The sequence below is a fragment of the Cygnus olor genome, chromosome 7, assembly GCF_009769625.2.
Source record: "Cygnus olor isolate bCygOlo1 chromosome 7, bCygOlo1.pri.v2, whole genome shotgun sequence".
In the NCBI taxonomy this organism is placed as follows: domain Eukaryota; kingdom Metazoa; phylum Chordata; class Aves; order Anseriformes; family Anatidae; genus Cygnus; species Cygnus olor.
Window position 1 is genome coordinate 35,247,857 of NC_049175.1, and position 17,365 is coordinate 35,265,221.

Genomic DNA, 17,365 nt, shown 5'->3' on the forward strand with positions numbered 1-17,365 from the left:
ACCTTGGGTACTGCTGAACAAAGCCTTGAATATGTAGTACTGCCTATGAAAATTTCAGAAGGGCATAGTTACTTTAAATTAGGCTACTATGCAATGAAGTTTCTCGGTGCAAGACTGAACTTGCTGATAATTTTCTTTAGGGTTAAAACAGGAGGCCTCTGAATAAAGCAGCATCTTCTCACTATTCGTTTCTTGATAATTGCAAGAGCAGCAAGTGCAGAAGTAACAGCAAGGTGAAAAGGAATTGCAGGGCCCAGGTTTTACACCTTGCTCCAGCCCATCAGACAGCATGCAACTCCTCATCTTTCTCTTCTTTTCCATTTATAAACTGGTAGGATGTGGGTACAAATGAAATTTAGGAGATAGCTTATGCTCACATACTGGCCCTTAGATGAAAAAGGATGTGTAAGTACAAGGTAATTGCAATTAATTGTAGCCCAAGGTCGCAGGATACACAGGGGGTAAGTTTCAATCTTAGTGCCTTTGGTAAAAAGCAGACTCATTGACATTCTTCCCATCCACGCACCCTTTCTGGTAAGTCAATAAACTCAGCTGTGGTTATTCAAGTGCACTGTAAAATAGCTGCTGCAGTCCAGTGCAGCAGAAGCTATACCATTCTGGGCACAAAGCAATCCCCACAGTATCTTTCCCCTTCCTGAGAGCAACATTGCGAAAAAAATTTTATGTTTGCAAAATGCATGGAGATATATGGAACAAATGTGCTAAAGATTTGCAAAACATTTACCTGGAGCCATCACTTACAAACACCTAGGCTTATTACTATGGCCTTCTAAATAACAAAATCCAAAAGCAATATCATTTTTAGTTGTAAGGAGCACAAAACCAAGTTCAGTACAGCAACCTCATTCTTAATCTCACATCTTGAAATTCAGCCCTTCCAGAAAGACAACTATTTTCGGGGCTAAGCGCTTGCATGTTGCTGAGAGAAAAATAAATAAATTACTCTTATAAATAGTTAAAATAGAGGTTTAATGCTGAAAACACAGGCAGAGTTTTCTGTATCTGGTGAAGAGCATGCATTACTAGCATGGCAAATATATTCATAGTAGTCCTGGAACTGAAAATGTCTGGGTTGTGCTCTGACTCAGCATGCCTTTGCAGAAGCAGATTACTGTTATCTGCTCACGTAAAATCATTGTGGTGGGTCTGTTCCAGCCTGAACCTCTGCTCCACTGGACTGAGGTTTATGGAAATTACTTACCTGCCTCATCACTTGAATTAGGAAGATGGAAAGAAAATGTAGTGTGATAGCTGCCAGACTGCTTATCGTCATGTTGCTTTGTTGTTATGGTATTAGGTCCTTTGGGTATATCAAACGCTCGAAGTCCAGAGGCACAGACACTTTTCAAAGGGTATTTAGTACACGAATAGCCTTCATTTGTTGTCTGTTTATTAATTACATTATTTTCTGTTAAACCTGCACTCAAGCTTGTTCTGAGTGGAGTCTTGTTTTCTCTTAGGAGCTTTGTGTGAAGTATCTCCGCTATTGGCTCTCCATTAGCTATGCCATCTACTCCATCTGCTGTTAATCTAGACGAACTACAGTTTATATTGAAGGACAATGTCGATCTATGCATTTTTTGGCATTTGATTCGAGGCCGGACAAGGCACATGTTGAGTGACTTGTCTACATAATAGATAGTATTTGGACACTGCTGAGAAACCTGAAGGTGGACAGATGAGATGAACGAAGGCAGTACTTTCTCTCTCCCATCGCTGCTTTGAAGACCCACACCCTTCTCCTTGTTTCTGTGGTTGGAAAACCTCTCACGCAGCTCTTCACCTGATTTTGAGCAACATTCAGAAGCCTTTGATGGAGTGACATTTTGGTTTGCTTGGCCAGGTGGAGGCCAGTGGTGGGGGTCAACAGGGACCTTGCTCAACGTGGGGGACACAGCACGGGGCTCTGGCACGGCCCTGGATCTCCATGCTGGGTCACTGGAGCCCGCAGCAACACGTCTGGCTGTAATAGTTATGGAGGCAAACCCTTTCCACTGGTTCTGATGTTGTTTTTCATTTGTGGTGGGAGAGTCCAGCGAAGAGGTGGTGTCATCTAAGGATGTCCGAATTTCTAATCTGCTGGGAAGTACCATAAAGGCACTGTTAATGTTGACTGAACCATGGTTAGCCAAAGATTGCTTCAGGTGATAAGCACTGGGCTGTGGGATCACAGACTGCATCAGCAAAGAAGACCAATTTTCTTTTGATTTATTCTCATCGATCATCTGTGAAATGATTATTGATGAAATCAGTTTTGTACTTGTTGATGACGGAGATTCCTGCAAATGAAAAGATCCAAATTATCAAAATATGCCATCATAATATATCTAAACTATTTCTCATCTACCATATATTACCATTGTTCAAAATATCTTGTTAACTTTCTATTCGTATTAGGTTTTTTCTCCCCTCATTTTAAAATACACACTCTTGAAATCAGCTCTGCATTGTCTGGGAGGTTTCACTGAAAAACTCATCCAATGTAAAAAAATAAAATATATATATATATATATTTGTGAATTAAAAAGGCCCATGCATGTCGTCATGTGCTGGAGAGAACGCATGGGCATTGGGGTCATGGCTGCTCTACAACCTCACCAGTTAAGAGCATGGAAAAGCTTCTCCTTGATCCCTTCACAAAAGTGATATAATTTCCTACAAGGGCTACAAGTGCTATTTTAATTCATCAGTTCCTTCTTGCCTGTCATTACTTATTGGCACCTATTACCCGTAAAACCACATACGTTCAGGTTTGACTGACAGTGGCCCAAGTCCATGTGTCTGACCATGACAGTAAACATCTTGATAGACCATACATTACTTCACTTGATGTGACAAAAGGGATGCATGTATGTTAAAGATATCCAACAGAGAGTAAACCTGAGCTTAAAATCTCCTGACATTATCATCCACAAAGTTGGTCATATAGGTCACATGCAATAAAGCATCTCTTCGGTGCTGTAAATTGGCTAATTAGATTGCTCCTGACCCACGTTCCTAGCTCTCCTGATCCTGACAGAAAATAAATAAATAAAAAAAAAAATAAATAAATAAATACAATAAATAAAATAAAATAAAATAAAATAAAATAAAACCACCACTGAATTGTCATTCAAAATCTGAGGATTTGCTCCATAATGAAAGCTCACTCAAGTTTGTTTGGGGTTTAGGTGCCATTTGCTAGCCTGGACTGCTCCTGCTTATTGTGCATTCATCTCAGATCATATCTGAGCACCTACATCATCTGCTAATCAATGCCAGTGCTTAATAAGTATTTCACCCTGCACTGAAGCCCAAGAGGAAAACCATTTCTGAGCTCCTGTCCCCCATGCATGGAAATAACACAGAATAATGTCTCCTTTGTAGCTCTTGGGAAGGCTGATTTGGGAACCCAAATATGTAGAGTTAGATTAAGAGTTTATTAACGAGGTGAAACGTCAGGTAAATCTTATCAACTCTTTAAACCAGCTGCCTGTGGTTTTGACAATTCAATAATTTCACAGCCCTAGGGAAAGCATTTTCTTCCTTCTTTGTTTCTTTCATGGCTTGTAACAACATTTGCCTTATATTTTCAGCACTGCATTTACTTCTACCTACAGGTTTAAGATCTTTGCATAGCTTCCAAAGTTCTTGACTTCCCTGAGATTTTTACAGGTCACGGAAGAAGACTGTTCCTTGAAATACTTTATTCTGTGGATGCAACTCTTGCTGCAGTAGTTGAGTTGACATTTTTTTTCTTTTGTTAAGGGCTGTACAGTTGGAAACTTCTTGCAAAAGTCCAAAGGCATGTCAAAAATGTTCTCTATTAGCTTCAAATTCAAATATTAGATAACTCACTTCTGCTTGAGTATACATACTATTCCCTCCTCCCAACCTTTGGCAAAGAAATGAATCATTAAGGTTTGACCAGCTGTCCTATGCTCACTGGGAGTTTTCAAGCCTCACTGCGTCTTGTGAAAAAAATATGCACTAACACCGAGTAATTGTGGTGAACTGAAAACCCCAGGCTTTATCTAGAGAACATCTGAGACAGAGTGTACTGATACTTGGGATACCACTTAATTTAGTCTCCTGAGAGGTTTTTAACAACCTTTTTCCCCCCACAAAACAAGCATCTCTTTTCCTCTCTAAGAGCACACACAACTGCAGCCTCCTAGACATCATTTTATTTGGCTTTTTGGCTGCCTAAGCTGAGCCCAGTTAAACAAAACCAAGTCCAAACACACTGCTCAGCCATCAGTGACTGTTTTTAAACCCAAATGCATTCTGCTGACTGTTATCTACCCATTACTTATTTATCATACCTCCACGGAGCTTGATTTTCTCTCCGCAGCACTCTCCTGCTGGAGGCCCGTGCATGTCCTGTTACTGCCCCACTGTTTTTGTGCTGCTCCTGGGAAACAAATGCAGGGAGAGAAACGTTATCATCAGCGTCCTGGAGGAGATGAGTGATAAAGTGTGGTTTCAAACCAAGCACAGGCAGGAGGGAAAAAGCTCTGGTAAGTGATCCGATTGCCCTGGGAGCTGGTTACAGGAGGGATTGCATTTCTCCTCCTTCCCAGGAGAGGAGCTTGAAACACTGCTGGGATCCTGTTGTGAAGAGGTGTTTGGGGACAGTCTCGCAATCTGTTCAGGGCTGATCACAGCTTGAATCTCTCTGCTACTGGTTTACCTGGCTTTAGGCACGTGTCCGGAGTAATTAGGGGAGATGCAAAACAAGGGCTTCAACAAATTTCACTTTTGCCTGGTTTGCAGAACCCAAGAGCACAAATGAGCACATTAATGAACTGGATGCTATGAGATCCATTTCATTTGGACTAGGTCACATTTAAACAACTATAGTAATTTTCAATCATATTCACAAGCTACGTGATAACGTCTCCAGTTGAGTGATACCTCTTACATCATTACATCAACCTCTAACTTTGTGATCAGCTTTTGTTTCCTGTGAGGGCTAGCTCTGCTACAGCCTTTTACAAAGAACTAATTGTCATATAACAGAGAGTCTAGGACACTGTAATGATGTACTACGTTTGCTGTCAGTACTTATGCCAGAAATTGTTACTTTCTATTTGGTATATTCTCTATTTGGATGGAAATCTCTTGACGTTACTGGCTATTTCTTTATATCAACAAGTCACGCTACTGGTAAGATTTTATTTGTCTTCTTCTTTAATGTAGTCTGTCTGCCACAAATGTTGATTTTTTTTAGCAAGTAGAATTTTTCAGTTTATATGTAACAATACATTAACAAATAAACATAAATCAGTACCCCTTTTAAAAAGTGCCCATTAAACCATACCCACCACAGCAAGTTTTATGCGTAACTTTCCGTACAGCTAAGGAGTAGAAGAGAAAGAGGGGGAAGGTGTCAGGTCTATCCCCCACCAACTGATTTCCTTGAGTCCCACCATGAGACAGCAATCACAAAACACTAACAGGTTGATGAACTTCCTGCTTTAATAAAGTATACTTTAATACTTTGCTGGCACAGCTCCGAGGCACCAGTGCCACTATGTACATACATAGCTGGTATGAAAAAAAAAACACAGATGTTTGCTCTTGTCATTGAGCAAAAGAAGGTCCTAAGCAATGGAGAAAACTGGACTCGTTAGCCACAGTATGGGGAAAAAAAGAATCCAGAACATAGCTGGAATGGAAGGGCTGCTGTACGTTTTTTTGGCAAAGAATTAACACACAGCTGAAATCAGTGAAAATGCAGTGAACCTGACCTAGCACTGGATCATGGTACCTGCTGGTACAAATCATGGGTGAGATGCCCTTGGAGCCTGCTCCCCATTGTTGTGATGCATGGCAAAAAGGAGGTGCTGCTCCTTCAGGGAAGGACCAGAAAGATGGGTCCTGAAGGGACAAAGTCCACCCATGTCCACAAGGAGCAGAGAGTGGTAACTGCTGAGTGGGCTCCATGGAAAGGCATTGTCAGCATATCAGGATCCTGCTGAATTACACGTGAATACTTTTGCGATGAAAACCTGCCACATATGGTGTCTTTCCTACTTATTTTAAACAACTAAATAGGAAATAACTTGCAGAGAAGGATAAAGAAGAAATCGTTGGATTGAGTTAAGGCAAGACCTCAAGAAATCCAGAGGTTTCACAAACAAAGCGGATGTAATTAAGGCAACATCTTTGCTATCAACATTTTCCTCAAATAGTTTACAGTAAGAAAACCACAGTTGTCTCAGGTCAAACTGAGAAGCTACAACAGGAGAACATCAACTTGTGAATGTCAAGAAGCATGCAAAGAAATCCAAAATTCTGGCTTGAGATAAATCAGACCTAGAAAGACGTTTTGCCAGATGGTCTTTCATGAGTTTCATTCAAATGTATTTTCAGCACAAGAGAAATTACTGAATACCACAGGGTCAAGCAAGAACAAGTTGTCAAAGTCCACAGAGTAAATTATGTATAATTTGTAAATTATTCTTAAAAATGTAACCTCCTGTGATAGTAAGACCTTCCGATTTCACACAGACCTTTTGAAGCAGCTCAGTTAATTCTTAATCATTTAACCTTAAAAGCTAGCTGTTTCTGGAGCAGGAGATATAGGAAGAAGTGAGGTGGGAAGAGAAGGGAATATGTATTTTCTTTGCTAAATCATCCAGAGAGGAGTTTTGCATTGTATTTTGTACCCTATCCTGTTCAACAACATTCTCATGTTACTATGGGAATCCTATTGTTGAAAAACACTCAAACTTTTGGCAAGTCATTTAATCTGGTTGCTGAAATAGATTAAATGACAGTGGTGGCAAAAGCTCCGGTAACTTCCCCATTATTAAGTATAATCTTGGAAGCTTCAGATTTGTTAATTAATGTCATTGGAACAAGCAAAAATCCTTAAAAAAAGAGCTTGAATCTTTGGAATGAAGACTCTTCAGAGAGCACAAGGGTTTAGCTGAGATGTGTCCTAGAGTTTTCATGCGGATTCTCATTGCTGACAAAACACACAGCACTGTAACTCTTGTTACACAATGAAACGCAAAGTTCAGTCTTTCCTTGGTGAAAAAGCTTGAAAGAAATGGCATTTCAAGTGCTTTCTATCTCTGTGGGGTGAACGAGAAACTTATTTCTCACCGAGTTAAATCCTGAGGATTTGCTTAACCTCCCCAGCCCTTCCCTTCCCACCGCGACCCACCTCTCCAGCTAATGAACCGGAGATGCGGTGAGGAACGGAGGAGCAGTTCCTGGCATATGAACTTTGTCCTATTGCATCTTCACTCCCTTTACCACCGCTGCCCCCTGCCCCCCGTACTGTTTGTTGAACCAAATGATATGCTCCTTGGCAAGGCATCTGGACATCCGGCTACAGACCAGGGTTTTCCTAATTACAGAGTGCAGCTGGAACCGATTCTCCCAGTCTCGAGTGCCTGGATGTCTGCCTCAGGCCAACTGGCAGCCGGCTCAGATAATGATTCAGAAAAGATGTACTCAGAACTCAGCTTGCTGAAGCACAGATAAATTGCAAAGGTGAGGGTGCCGGTGAAAAATAGTGCACCGTGAGTATTTGGCATGCACGGGGACAGCCTGGTTCGTAGCCAACCAAGGTTTAGTACAGCACTCAAGACTCGCATGCAAACAAGCTGTGGATAACTATTGTACCAGTGTTTCAGGTCCTTGCTGGAAGCATGCAGACTGCCGTGCTGGGGTGGCCTTTGGTGACGGCCAAAGTGACACCAGGCAGAGCTGGAATGACTTTAGAGCACTTGCCCTGGCCTCCCCTCCAGTTTTTGTCATGAAAGTTGCATGTTTCATTCATTTACTATTCATATGCTGACAAATTTCAAACGCATGTCAGCGCTTCTGATCTCTTCTGGTCTGCTCAAAGCCCCATGCTGACCACATCTGACATCCCCTCTGAGCCGCCAGCATCACCTCAAAATGAACTCCTGGAGCCTCCAGCACTTCCCTCAAAACACTGTAAAACAGCATTGCAGAACATACACACCAGTATGAGAAGGGGAGAACTTCTCCATTTCATTAAAAAATGACCTTTTTTGTTGATCCTTAGCCCATCACCTAGAAGACCTCCAAAGAGAGTTGGACTCTCTCCCAGGTCAATGACTGCTGGGGTCACTTCGGTCCCCAAACCAGTGCCATCAGTGCCCAAAACCACACAGATTTCCCCCTCAGGGCCTGGGAGCTAGAGGACATTGATGGCTTGGCTTAGGCACAGGCCCAAGAGCAATCGCTCAATTAACACAATGTCTTTGGCATAGCTTAAAATGTTTTTCAAGCCTATTTCTCTTGTTATGCATTATTCCTATTTTAAGTTATCTGCACCTAAACCATACTATCAAAACCAACTTGGAGGAATTCATTTATACTTAACTCTGTTTAAAACATCATATTTGTTTAAATTTTCCTGTGACTTATTTAATTCAAATACCTGTGGAAGTCTTGAGGAACAGAGTGTCATCGTTAAAGATTCACTGCTTTCCCTCTCTGTAAGGGCTGGAAGAGATCATAATTCAGTTTTGAAAATCTGAAGTGAGTCATCCCAAAAAACCATCCAGACATTACAGATATGCCTAAGATGAAAGCCAAGTCAGAATAAACACCAGAACCAAATCCGCTTCTCCTGGTCTTCTTCATGTGTCATAAAGAAACAATACCATAAAACTGCAGAGAGTACTGTCAACTCTAAAATAAATCTGAACAACCAAGCTAAAGTTCACATGCACAGTACTAAAAGTAGAGAGACAAGTGCTGAAAATCCCTCACTGTGCTTAAGTTCCTGCTGATATTAAATTTATTTATAGGGAATCTGCTGGAGAATGTTGGGCTTGCTTGTTAGTGGAGAGAGTGATGCATCTCCAGAAGGCCCTGGAGCAGGCGCAGTCTTACCCTCCTTCAGGGATCCAAAGCCTTCAGAAGTGATCTCAAGTCCAAGAAGGATGTGATGTGTCACACTGATGACGGTCTGACGGCAGCATCGCAGTGAAGGTGGGGCACAGACATGGGCAGGCAGGAAGGTGACCCCACAGCCACACATGGATTTTACTTTCCTTATGCTTATAAAAATACACCTGATTTTCATCTCCACGGGATTTGACATTCAGCTACCTTCATGTAAGAGCAGACAGCATTTTTTTCTAAGTTAAGATACTTAAGGAGCACATGTTGTCATCCTGATAGCTCAAACGCAGCTAGAAACCACGCTGTACTTACCCATCAAGAGAGGATGACAGAGGGAGAGTACATCAGTCCTGTTACAGCATTTTTGCTGCACCTCTTGTTACAAGTACCAGGCACCTACTTACAATGGGGGTCAAATGCAATATAGATTTAAAGGGAGAGAAAGCAGCTGCCAGCTCTTTTCTTGAAATCTTTCTTGCAGTGAAAAAAGCCAAACCCAATATAAACAAGTACCTTGCCACAAAAGAAAGTGCTTGAACACAGTTGTACAAAGATAACAGTATTTTAAGGCAGCTTTGCTGGGAAGATTTTCAAATCAGGCTAAGCAACGCAGCCTGAAATCATTTCAGTGTGAACAGGATTCATTATGTAAACAAAATAGAAAAATATTTTTTTAAGATGTCAGGATGGATTTTCTTCTATTACAAGCAACATCGTGAGATTTGTTAACTGAATTATCTCTCCCTGCTTGCACACCTTGAAGCTGTAGCTGACTGCCTGCAGAGATGATTACAGGATCCGCCACGGAACGGACAAATGAGTTCTGGTCTGCTATCAGAAAGCCAGAAATCGTAAATCTCTCATTATCCATGCCATTAGAAGCAAGGTGCTCATCAGGGGGCTAGAAAGAGCACAGGAATTATACCTTGAAACCTATGCATAAGAGAAAAATATTGTGTTTTCATTACACATTTCTACTACTTTTTATCTTCACTTAATAAAGTGGGGAATCTTCCCCAGCACATCTGTCACACAAAACCACACACACACAGAGTTAACTAAGAATATTCTTATTTTTTCCTTTTCACCTTTCTCCTCCACAAGTTTTGTTTCATTTTGTATTAATTTGTTGGGGTTTTGGGTTTTTTTTTGCTCATTTGTTTGTTTAAATTTTCAGCGGTATGGGGAGGAACACATTCCTAGGTTTCTCTAGGCAGCATAAGCTTATGCTAACAAATCTCGGCTCCTGGACGCAGCAACTAACTCAGCAAACCTGCCGAAGCCCAGCTGTGTGAACATAACTCAGGCCAGAGACTCAAATGGAAGTACACAAAAAGATATAAGCTGACATAGATTTGATTTCTTTAGTTTAAATAACATGGCACTGGAGCTCCCTTCTGGAGGCGCTTCCGAGATTTTTTATAAAATAGGGTAGGAATAGAATGAGGAGGCTCAAAGACAGGTTATTAGAAGGTATGATATCTAAAGCATGGAGAATTGGGTTGAATCAGGAGGGATACTATCATGTAACAGTAAAACCATTTATTTCATAATTTTTCTTCAGTCCTTTTGTTGTAGAAATGGAAGAGATGCCCTCAGTATCGCAGGTTCCTATTCCTACAGGAGTAGAAGGAAGAAGCTGGGACAAGGAGTGAGTTGCTGAGCTCCCCAGTGCTGATGAGCCAAGCAAGGGAGGTCTTGAAGCTCCGTGGCTTCCCCACTCTGATGACTGGTGGACCAGTCTCTCTGCACTGCTAAAAGAAAAGCAGTATTGTCCATATATTTCACCGGGGTTGTGGGAGATGGGTACTCTGTGTGGCTTGGACACATTTTCCTAAGAGGATTTTGCAAAGTAGTGGGAGATTGGGCATAAGCAGCAATAAATAAACAAACAAATAAATAAATAAATAATAAATAAAATTCTCTTTGGAGAAGAAGACCCCCCTCTGTGTAATCCTGCCAAGTTTATGAGGTGCTCCATCCCCAAAATGAGGTAAGGGGCATGAACAAGGACTGGCTTCAGTGCAAGGGAGATGACACCTGTGGTTTGTTCCTGTCTGGTGGCGCCCTCTCCTCTAAGAGGAGTCCTCCTGCAGGGCCTCAGCAGCTCTGGAAGCAGCACCAGCAGAGGAATCATCTTGGGTGGTGGGGCGGGCATCGTCCTATATGAGTGGAAACCAAATGGAGATGGGCTCCGTTGGGCTGATGGGCTCTGAAAGTCAGTCACCACCATGGCCCAGGATGCCAGAGGGAAGAAAAAACAGAACAGGGTGGCTGCTGAAGTTTGCCTTTTTGTGCTAGACGTGTGTTACACTGACTTTTAAGGGTAGACAGTCTTGAATTAAACATTGAATATGAGCACTAGAAGTGCCAGAAGTTTACACAGAAAAGAACATAGACAGGAGACAGAGACAAAAGGAGAAGAGTTCAAACCTCATTAAAATTTAAAATTTTCAGGTTCCACTTATCTCTGTAATTTAGAGGCATTCTGAACCTTGCACTGAGATTCAGTAGTATCTATTGTACCATTATTTGGCTTATGTCAAAACAAAGATGCAAGTAATGGAAACATTTCATACATAAAGAGCTATTGGAAGTGGTGCTCTACCACTCCTGAAGTCTCCTTCACAGCATTGTATTAACACATCCGCATTTTAGTGACCATGTCCTTTTCTGAAAGCACAAGAATGTTTAAGACAGACAAAAAAATTCTTCAGTGACTGTAAACATGACAAATGTTGTGCATAAGCAAACAAAGGAAAAGCAGTGCTGCAGCCAAAAAGTGTATTTATGAAGAGTTATTTTAGCGTTGCTACGTGTATGCATGTAAAGGCCATAACATACACAAAATTTAATGGTACAAATGAGTTTTGTAAATAAAAATTCTACCAGTGTTACTCAGAACCGGCAGCAATTACAAAATGTGTGCATTTGTCTAACGCTGCTCATGTATAATAGGAGCTAGAGGTAATTCGATATTTCTTACTTCTCATCTGCTTTTGTGAGAGCGTAACTTTAAGACAAGAAACAGTAAAAAGGATAAGAGAAAACCTGTGCACTGTCGGCTATGCATGCATTTTGTGACTCAATATATATCCTGCTGCGGGGATTTTGTTTTATTGATTTTTTTTTTCTTGTTAATACTCTTAATACAGTGGTAGCTTCAGGAATTGGTAGATGCTGTTGGTACAGATGCTTTTGTCAAGACATCAAGAGTAGAGATTCCAAAACACATTTATGTTAGTCCAATTTTGTTTCCAAAGCACAAAAAAAAAAAAAAAAAAGGATGTTCACATGAGCCAAATTTGACACTAAACAATTTGTACAACAGAACTAAACTCAGTGCAGCACCAGTCATGCCAGATTTAATATAGACCTTTCATGTTACTTCTGTATAATGGAAGCATTCAGTTTTCTATAATATTTGGGATAGTATTTATTTCTGAAAAGTTGTTCACATTAACTGCTGTGATTACAGACATCAGAAACTGCTTGATAACAGTGGATGCAGTAGGCTAGAAGCAAAAGAAAAAATCAGTGTTCACAGGGTAAGAACACAATTGCCAGGATTTAAATAAGTACAAAGCCTAAAAAGTTAGAGTTCCAAGTCTCTAGATCTATGACAAAGCAAAAAGAAGCCTTTTATTTTACAAGAAGACTACACAGCTCCCACTGATTTCAGTCACCGCTGACTTGCCTCAACTCTAAATCTAACCACCCTTCATGCAGGTGAACTTAGTAATTATTCTGCCACGTAAAACTTTCCAGTTGGTGAGATAATACCTACGCTTGCCTTTTGAAGGGAAGATAAAACAAATCTCTGTTTATGGTGTGTTTTTAACACACAGCCGTGCTTTGTCTGATGTTGAAAATCAGCCTTTCCGAGTTCCACTGCAACAGGTTTGGAAACACAGATCCTTCTAGAGATTGAAACAGAAACACAGCAGTAGGAACACAGAACAGGACATAGGAGATTTTCTTTTTATCACTAGGTTCAATGGTTCAACATAACCGATAACTGGTAATTGCCTTTTTTTTAAAAAAAAAATCACAGACAATTCAGAAATGAAGGGTGCAGAAAAGCTCAGAATTGATGATTAAATGTAAAAACCCTCAGAACCTTAACTTTTGGCAAGGAATGATACTAAGAGTTTGCAGGCTGTCTTTTGGCCGTGGATCTCACCCGAATGAGAGCAAGTGGGGCTGGGCGTCACCAGCACCCACTGCCCCCTGCCCGAGCAGCCTGGGCAGACCCAGCAGCCACGGCTGCTTTTGCAGGGAAGCAAAAACCTGCTGCCTAGCAACAACCCCAAACTCCTGATTTTTCGTATCTGCCATTTCTTGTGCTCAACTAAAAGTTCCAGCCCCAAATTATTATATCAGAGCTGCAACAGATGGGTAAGAAAATGCATTTTCCTTTATTTGCTGCAAGACTTCCCTGCTCTAGGGTGATACATTCATAACACACACACTCAGTCCTCCATACCTTGTGATACGAGGCCAATCTGGAAAACATTTCAAAATGTGAGTAGTCATATTCACAGTAGTTGTCCCGCAGGAGCTACTCCTATGAGTAAAGTCTTTCCCATACCTGTAGCCACACAAACACCTGGATAGCAAGGCACAGCTATGCTTGCAAGAAAGTTGTTCCTGTGTTATACAAGTCCTGAATTTTTTCTTAATTATTTACTGCAGGTGAATCAATTAAAAAGGAAAATAAAACAAAGCAAAACCAACCAATCAACAAACAAAACCCTTTTGGATTGTGCTCTCTACTTGGATCCAGTTTTTAGCCAGATTTCCAGAAGGAACTTAATTTGTGTTCGATCCTTCTGTCTGTCTGACATGGGGCTTTGGAGCTCATGGGCAGTTTTAACCAATGTAATAGAAAGGTCAATGGCTCATCTCCAACATGCTTCCTGCAAATAAATAAATAAATAAAATGGTTTTGTAGAAAAGAGAGGCCACCACAGAGAGATCACTGGGTCTCCTTTGCATGACCTGCAGCTGACTGGCGAACACACCAGCCAGCCAGGACATCCACAGTGCAACAGGGGTCACAGCTCTTTGTCAGGAGCAGCAAGGAGGCATTGGGGACCGATAAAATGGGATGGGTGAGGAGATGCAGAGGGGAGAGAGCAGCAGCAGGGTGAGACTCGGGGTACTGACTCATGGGCTTCATCAGCTTTGCTGCTCACATACCCACCTCTCTCTTGATAGCCTCTATTTTCAATTTCATCTCCTTGTTTTCATTCTCTAAAAAAAAAAAAAAAAAAAAATATAGAAACCTCATGCTAAGATTATGGAAACTGAGAGGCTTTTCAAAGCCATAAAGGAAAGTTAAGTGCTGAAAGCCGACCTAATGATGCCATAACTGCTTGACCTCAGTACTGCTGTGCCTTAGACATAATCACATACAGCTGTCCTGTTTAAAGTCACATAGCAAATCATAACTGGAGTAGTCACCTTCCTAATTTGCCTGCTATGATAGTCATGGCATTGGAAATCCAAATTTTACTACAGAGAATACCTGGAATAATGTGGTGTGCAGTAATAACTGAACAGCTTACGTTGGTATAACAAACTGCTGAAGCAACTATCTATCGAAGGCAAAATTAAGTCGTTACGGATGATTACCGCCACCACATTGTTTGTCCTACAGTTTTTCTGTTCAGCAACGATCTCTGATCCAGAGCCAGTGCGTAAGCCATTAAATAATTTAGCAGCACTCTGCATCCAGCACAGCTCCCCAGCCAAATTCTGGCCCCTCTCAATTCCAGTATTCCTGCTGGGTGCTCTGGGATGACAGTTGATCCTAAGGGTCTCCTCAAATCCACTACTTAGAGGAGACAGACTTTGCTGCATGTGCTTTCAAAAACCTCTTGGTCATCAACAATATTCTCTCCAACATTAACTACCATTAAATTCTCCTGCTAGAAGCTGCAGAATGACCTACAGGACATATATTGCATTTTGGGGCTTAGCAAGGAGCACGCTAAGCGCTCACTACCCTGTGGCAGGATGCACCTGCTGCTCAGTGCGATGCTCAGGTGGGATGGTTCTCACATACCAGGTGGTGATCTGCCTAAAGCCAAGAGCAACAACCTTTGTGCACTGGGGGAGATTCATCCTCACACAGAGAGTCAATGCGAGCCTGTATGCCCTGGCAATGGAAAGAGTGGGGTGGAATCTTCTATTGGGGAAGTTTCAGCTGGAAATTTTGGTTAGATGTCAGACTGTGCAGCCTATCCATTGCCATGGTCCTCACGCAAAATGTATTTCAGGGCATCCATGCTCATTTTTGGGCTGGCTCCCAGCTGAACTCTCTCAACGATGCAGCATGACTCTCCCCCTCCTTGCCCTCTCTAAACCTAGCAAAAGTGTCAAAGAAAAAACTCCTGTGAAACAGCCTGTATTTTTATGGATTAGGTTGCAATGATTTACATGACCTTCTTGCAATGGACTTGCACATGCATTGTGCCAGTGGGTTACTCACTGCCAGTCACATTAGCTGACTCAGTTAATACGTGTATCTGCAAACCCCAATGCCAAGTTCCACCTGGTTTCTGAATCCTTGTGAAAATACCCTTCCCACCCCTCCACGCACTGCACCCAGACACTACAAACCCACTGCAGGTAGCTGTGAGAGTCCAGCAAAATACTTCAGTTTTAGCCAGAACATGCTATCCCTCCTTGCAGAAATCGAGATTTCACTTCTCCAAGTAGCATGCAATGGCTTTTCCCCTTTCTCACAGCACAACTACATCATCTTAATTTTTTTGAAGCCAATAAGCTCAGGTAGATGTCTTTATTGGATTACTGGACGTAACTTCCATTACCTTTAAATGATTTTCTAGGGCAGGGGGTAGCTTCAGCTATTATTCAGCTGTTCAGATCTGACATTTTTCCATTTCTACTCAAAAAAAAAAAAAAAAAAGTTATCTTGGTGAGTTGTTAGCCAAGAGGAAAAATGAAGAACAGCTTGGCTCTTGCTGGGTCACACATAAAAGTGTTCTGAGAGCACCCTGAGAGCTGTCCCACCATGAGAATGTGAACAGGGTCACAAGGCAGTAACATTTTGTTTTAAACCATGGACATCTATTCTCCTGCTGGAGCTTAGAAATCTTGTGTTTTGTTCCCCATGATACATTCATGAAATTTACTTTGTGAGAGTGATAAACAGATGTGTATACACAGGTATTGATTCTATTGAGTATTGCATTGCTCAGGGAAATTGGGAGCAAAAGGCCAATTTTTACACCTGAAGTATTTACTGGAAATTAAAATCCTACCAATTGAAGCCAGCTTCAGAGGAACACTGCAAAATTCATGTGCTGCTGTAACCACTCAAAACACTAAGGTCAAATAATGGCAAGAAAGAAAAAATTCAGGACTATTGTTTTATACACCACTTAATATATTCTGTTAATTGCAATCCTACAGCACGTGCTGATGTTACACATGGACACACTGCAGAGATACCTGGAGTAGCAGACAACGGCATGATGGAGCTTATGCTCATTTGGGTTAAACATCTTGTCCTCTGAAACAAATCAAATCACAGACTTTCAGGATATTGCCCTTCTTTTAAAGAGTGAAATAAAAAAAAAAAAAAGACACCAATAAATGAATAAATATACAAATAAATATACTATTTGGATAATTAATGTGGTAAAAGTGATCTACCATGTAAACAAACATTTCAGCAAGTGATTTATGCTATTTTAAATAAAAGGGCAAAGATGTTGCTCATACTCTAGACTGAAAGCATTATTCTAGAAGGTCATTCTAGTCTATGTCACTTTGATTTAGTACTGTCTTATTACTCTAAATGTAGTACTGCATTAGTTACAGTAATATTGGGATTAACACCCTGGCCAGAATGTTAATGCTGACAGGTATATAAATGCAGATTTATCTACTTCATTCAACATTTAAGGAAAGTTTATTAATCCACAATTGGGTGGCGGTGTTTTGCCTTTCTATCTTCTTTTATTAAAGCAAGTACCAAAACTGAGCACCTGACGTCCCCATACCTTGGGTATCAGTTAACGTTTTAGGGTGCAGCAGCCATAGTGCTAGGATAGAGCCGGGCTTTGTAAGGTTCCCTCCCTTCAGACACCACTGCCTGTTTAGTTCCCTGTTGTTTTAGAAAAGTAAAGCTAAATCAGTAAGGTGCTATTGACTTCCCTGAAACCAGCCGAGACACAGGTCCGACACTTCCAACATTTAATTGACTCTTCCAAAGCCCCTGCTTTTCTACCCCAGCTTCTAGTTAGTGGTTACTGGATGGAGATCTGGAATACACTAAACCCAAATTATCATAACTTTGTGCTCCAAATTATTGTAACTTCAGTCTCTAAGGAGCCAACCCCAAAGGTATCTCCGGCAGCTGGGTCAAAAGTAACCGAGAGAGGAGGGAAGGAAGCCCCTATGCGACGTGAGGCTGCAGCAAAGCAGGTTGCCT

The 17,365-nt window shown here is 41.3% G+C and overlaps 1 protein-coding gene across 2 annotated transcripts in view; it reads right to left on the bottom strand.

The window, feature by feature from the left end:
- The window catches only part of C7H10orf90 (chromosome 7 C10orf90 homolog), a 65,382-nt gene that overhangs the window by 28,959 nt on the left and 19,058 nt on the right, over positions 1-17,365 (bottom strand). For both annotated transcript variants that reach the window (XM_040564109.1, XM_040564110.1), the window contains exons 2-3: positions 4,326-4,414; positions 1,223-2,300 (exon numbers count right to left, since the gene is read on the bottom strand). In XM_040564109.1, the coding sequence (XP_040420043.1) occupies positions 1,223-2,300; positions 4,326-4,414 (1,167 nt within the window). The remainder of the gene's footprint in view (positions 1-1,222; positions 2,301-4,325; positions 4,415-17,365) is intronic.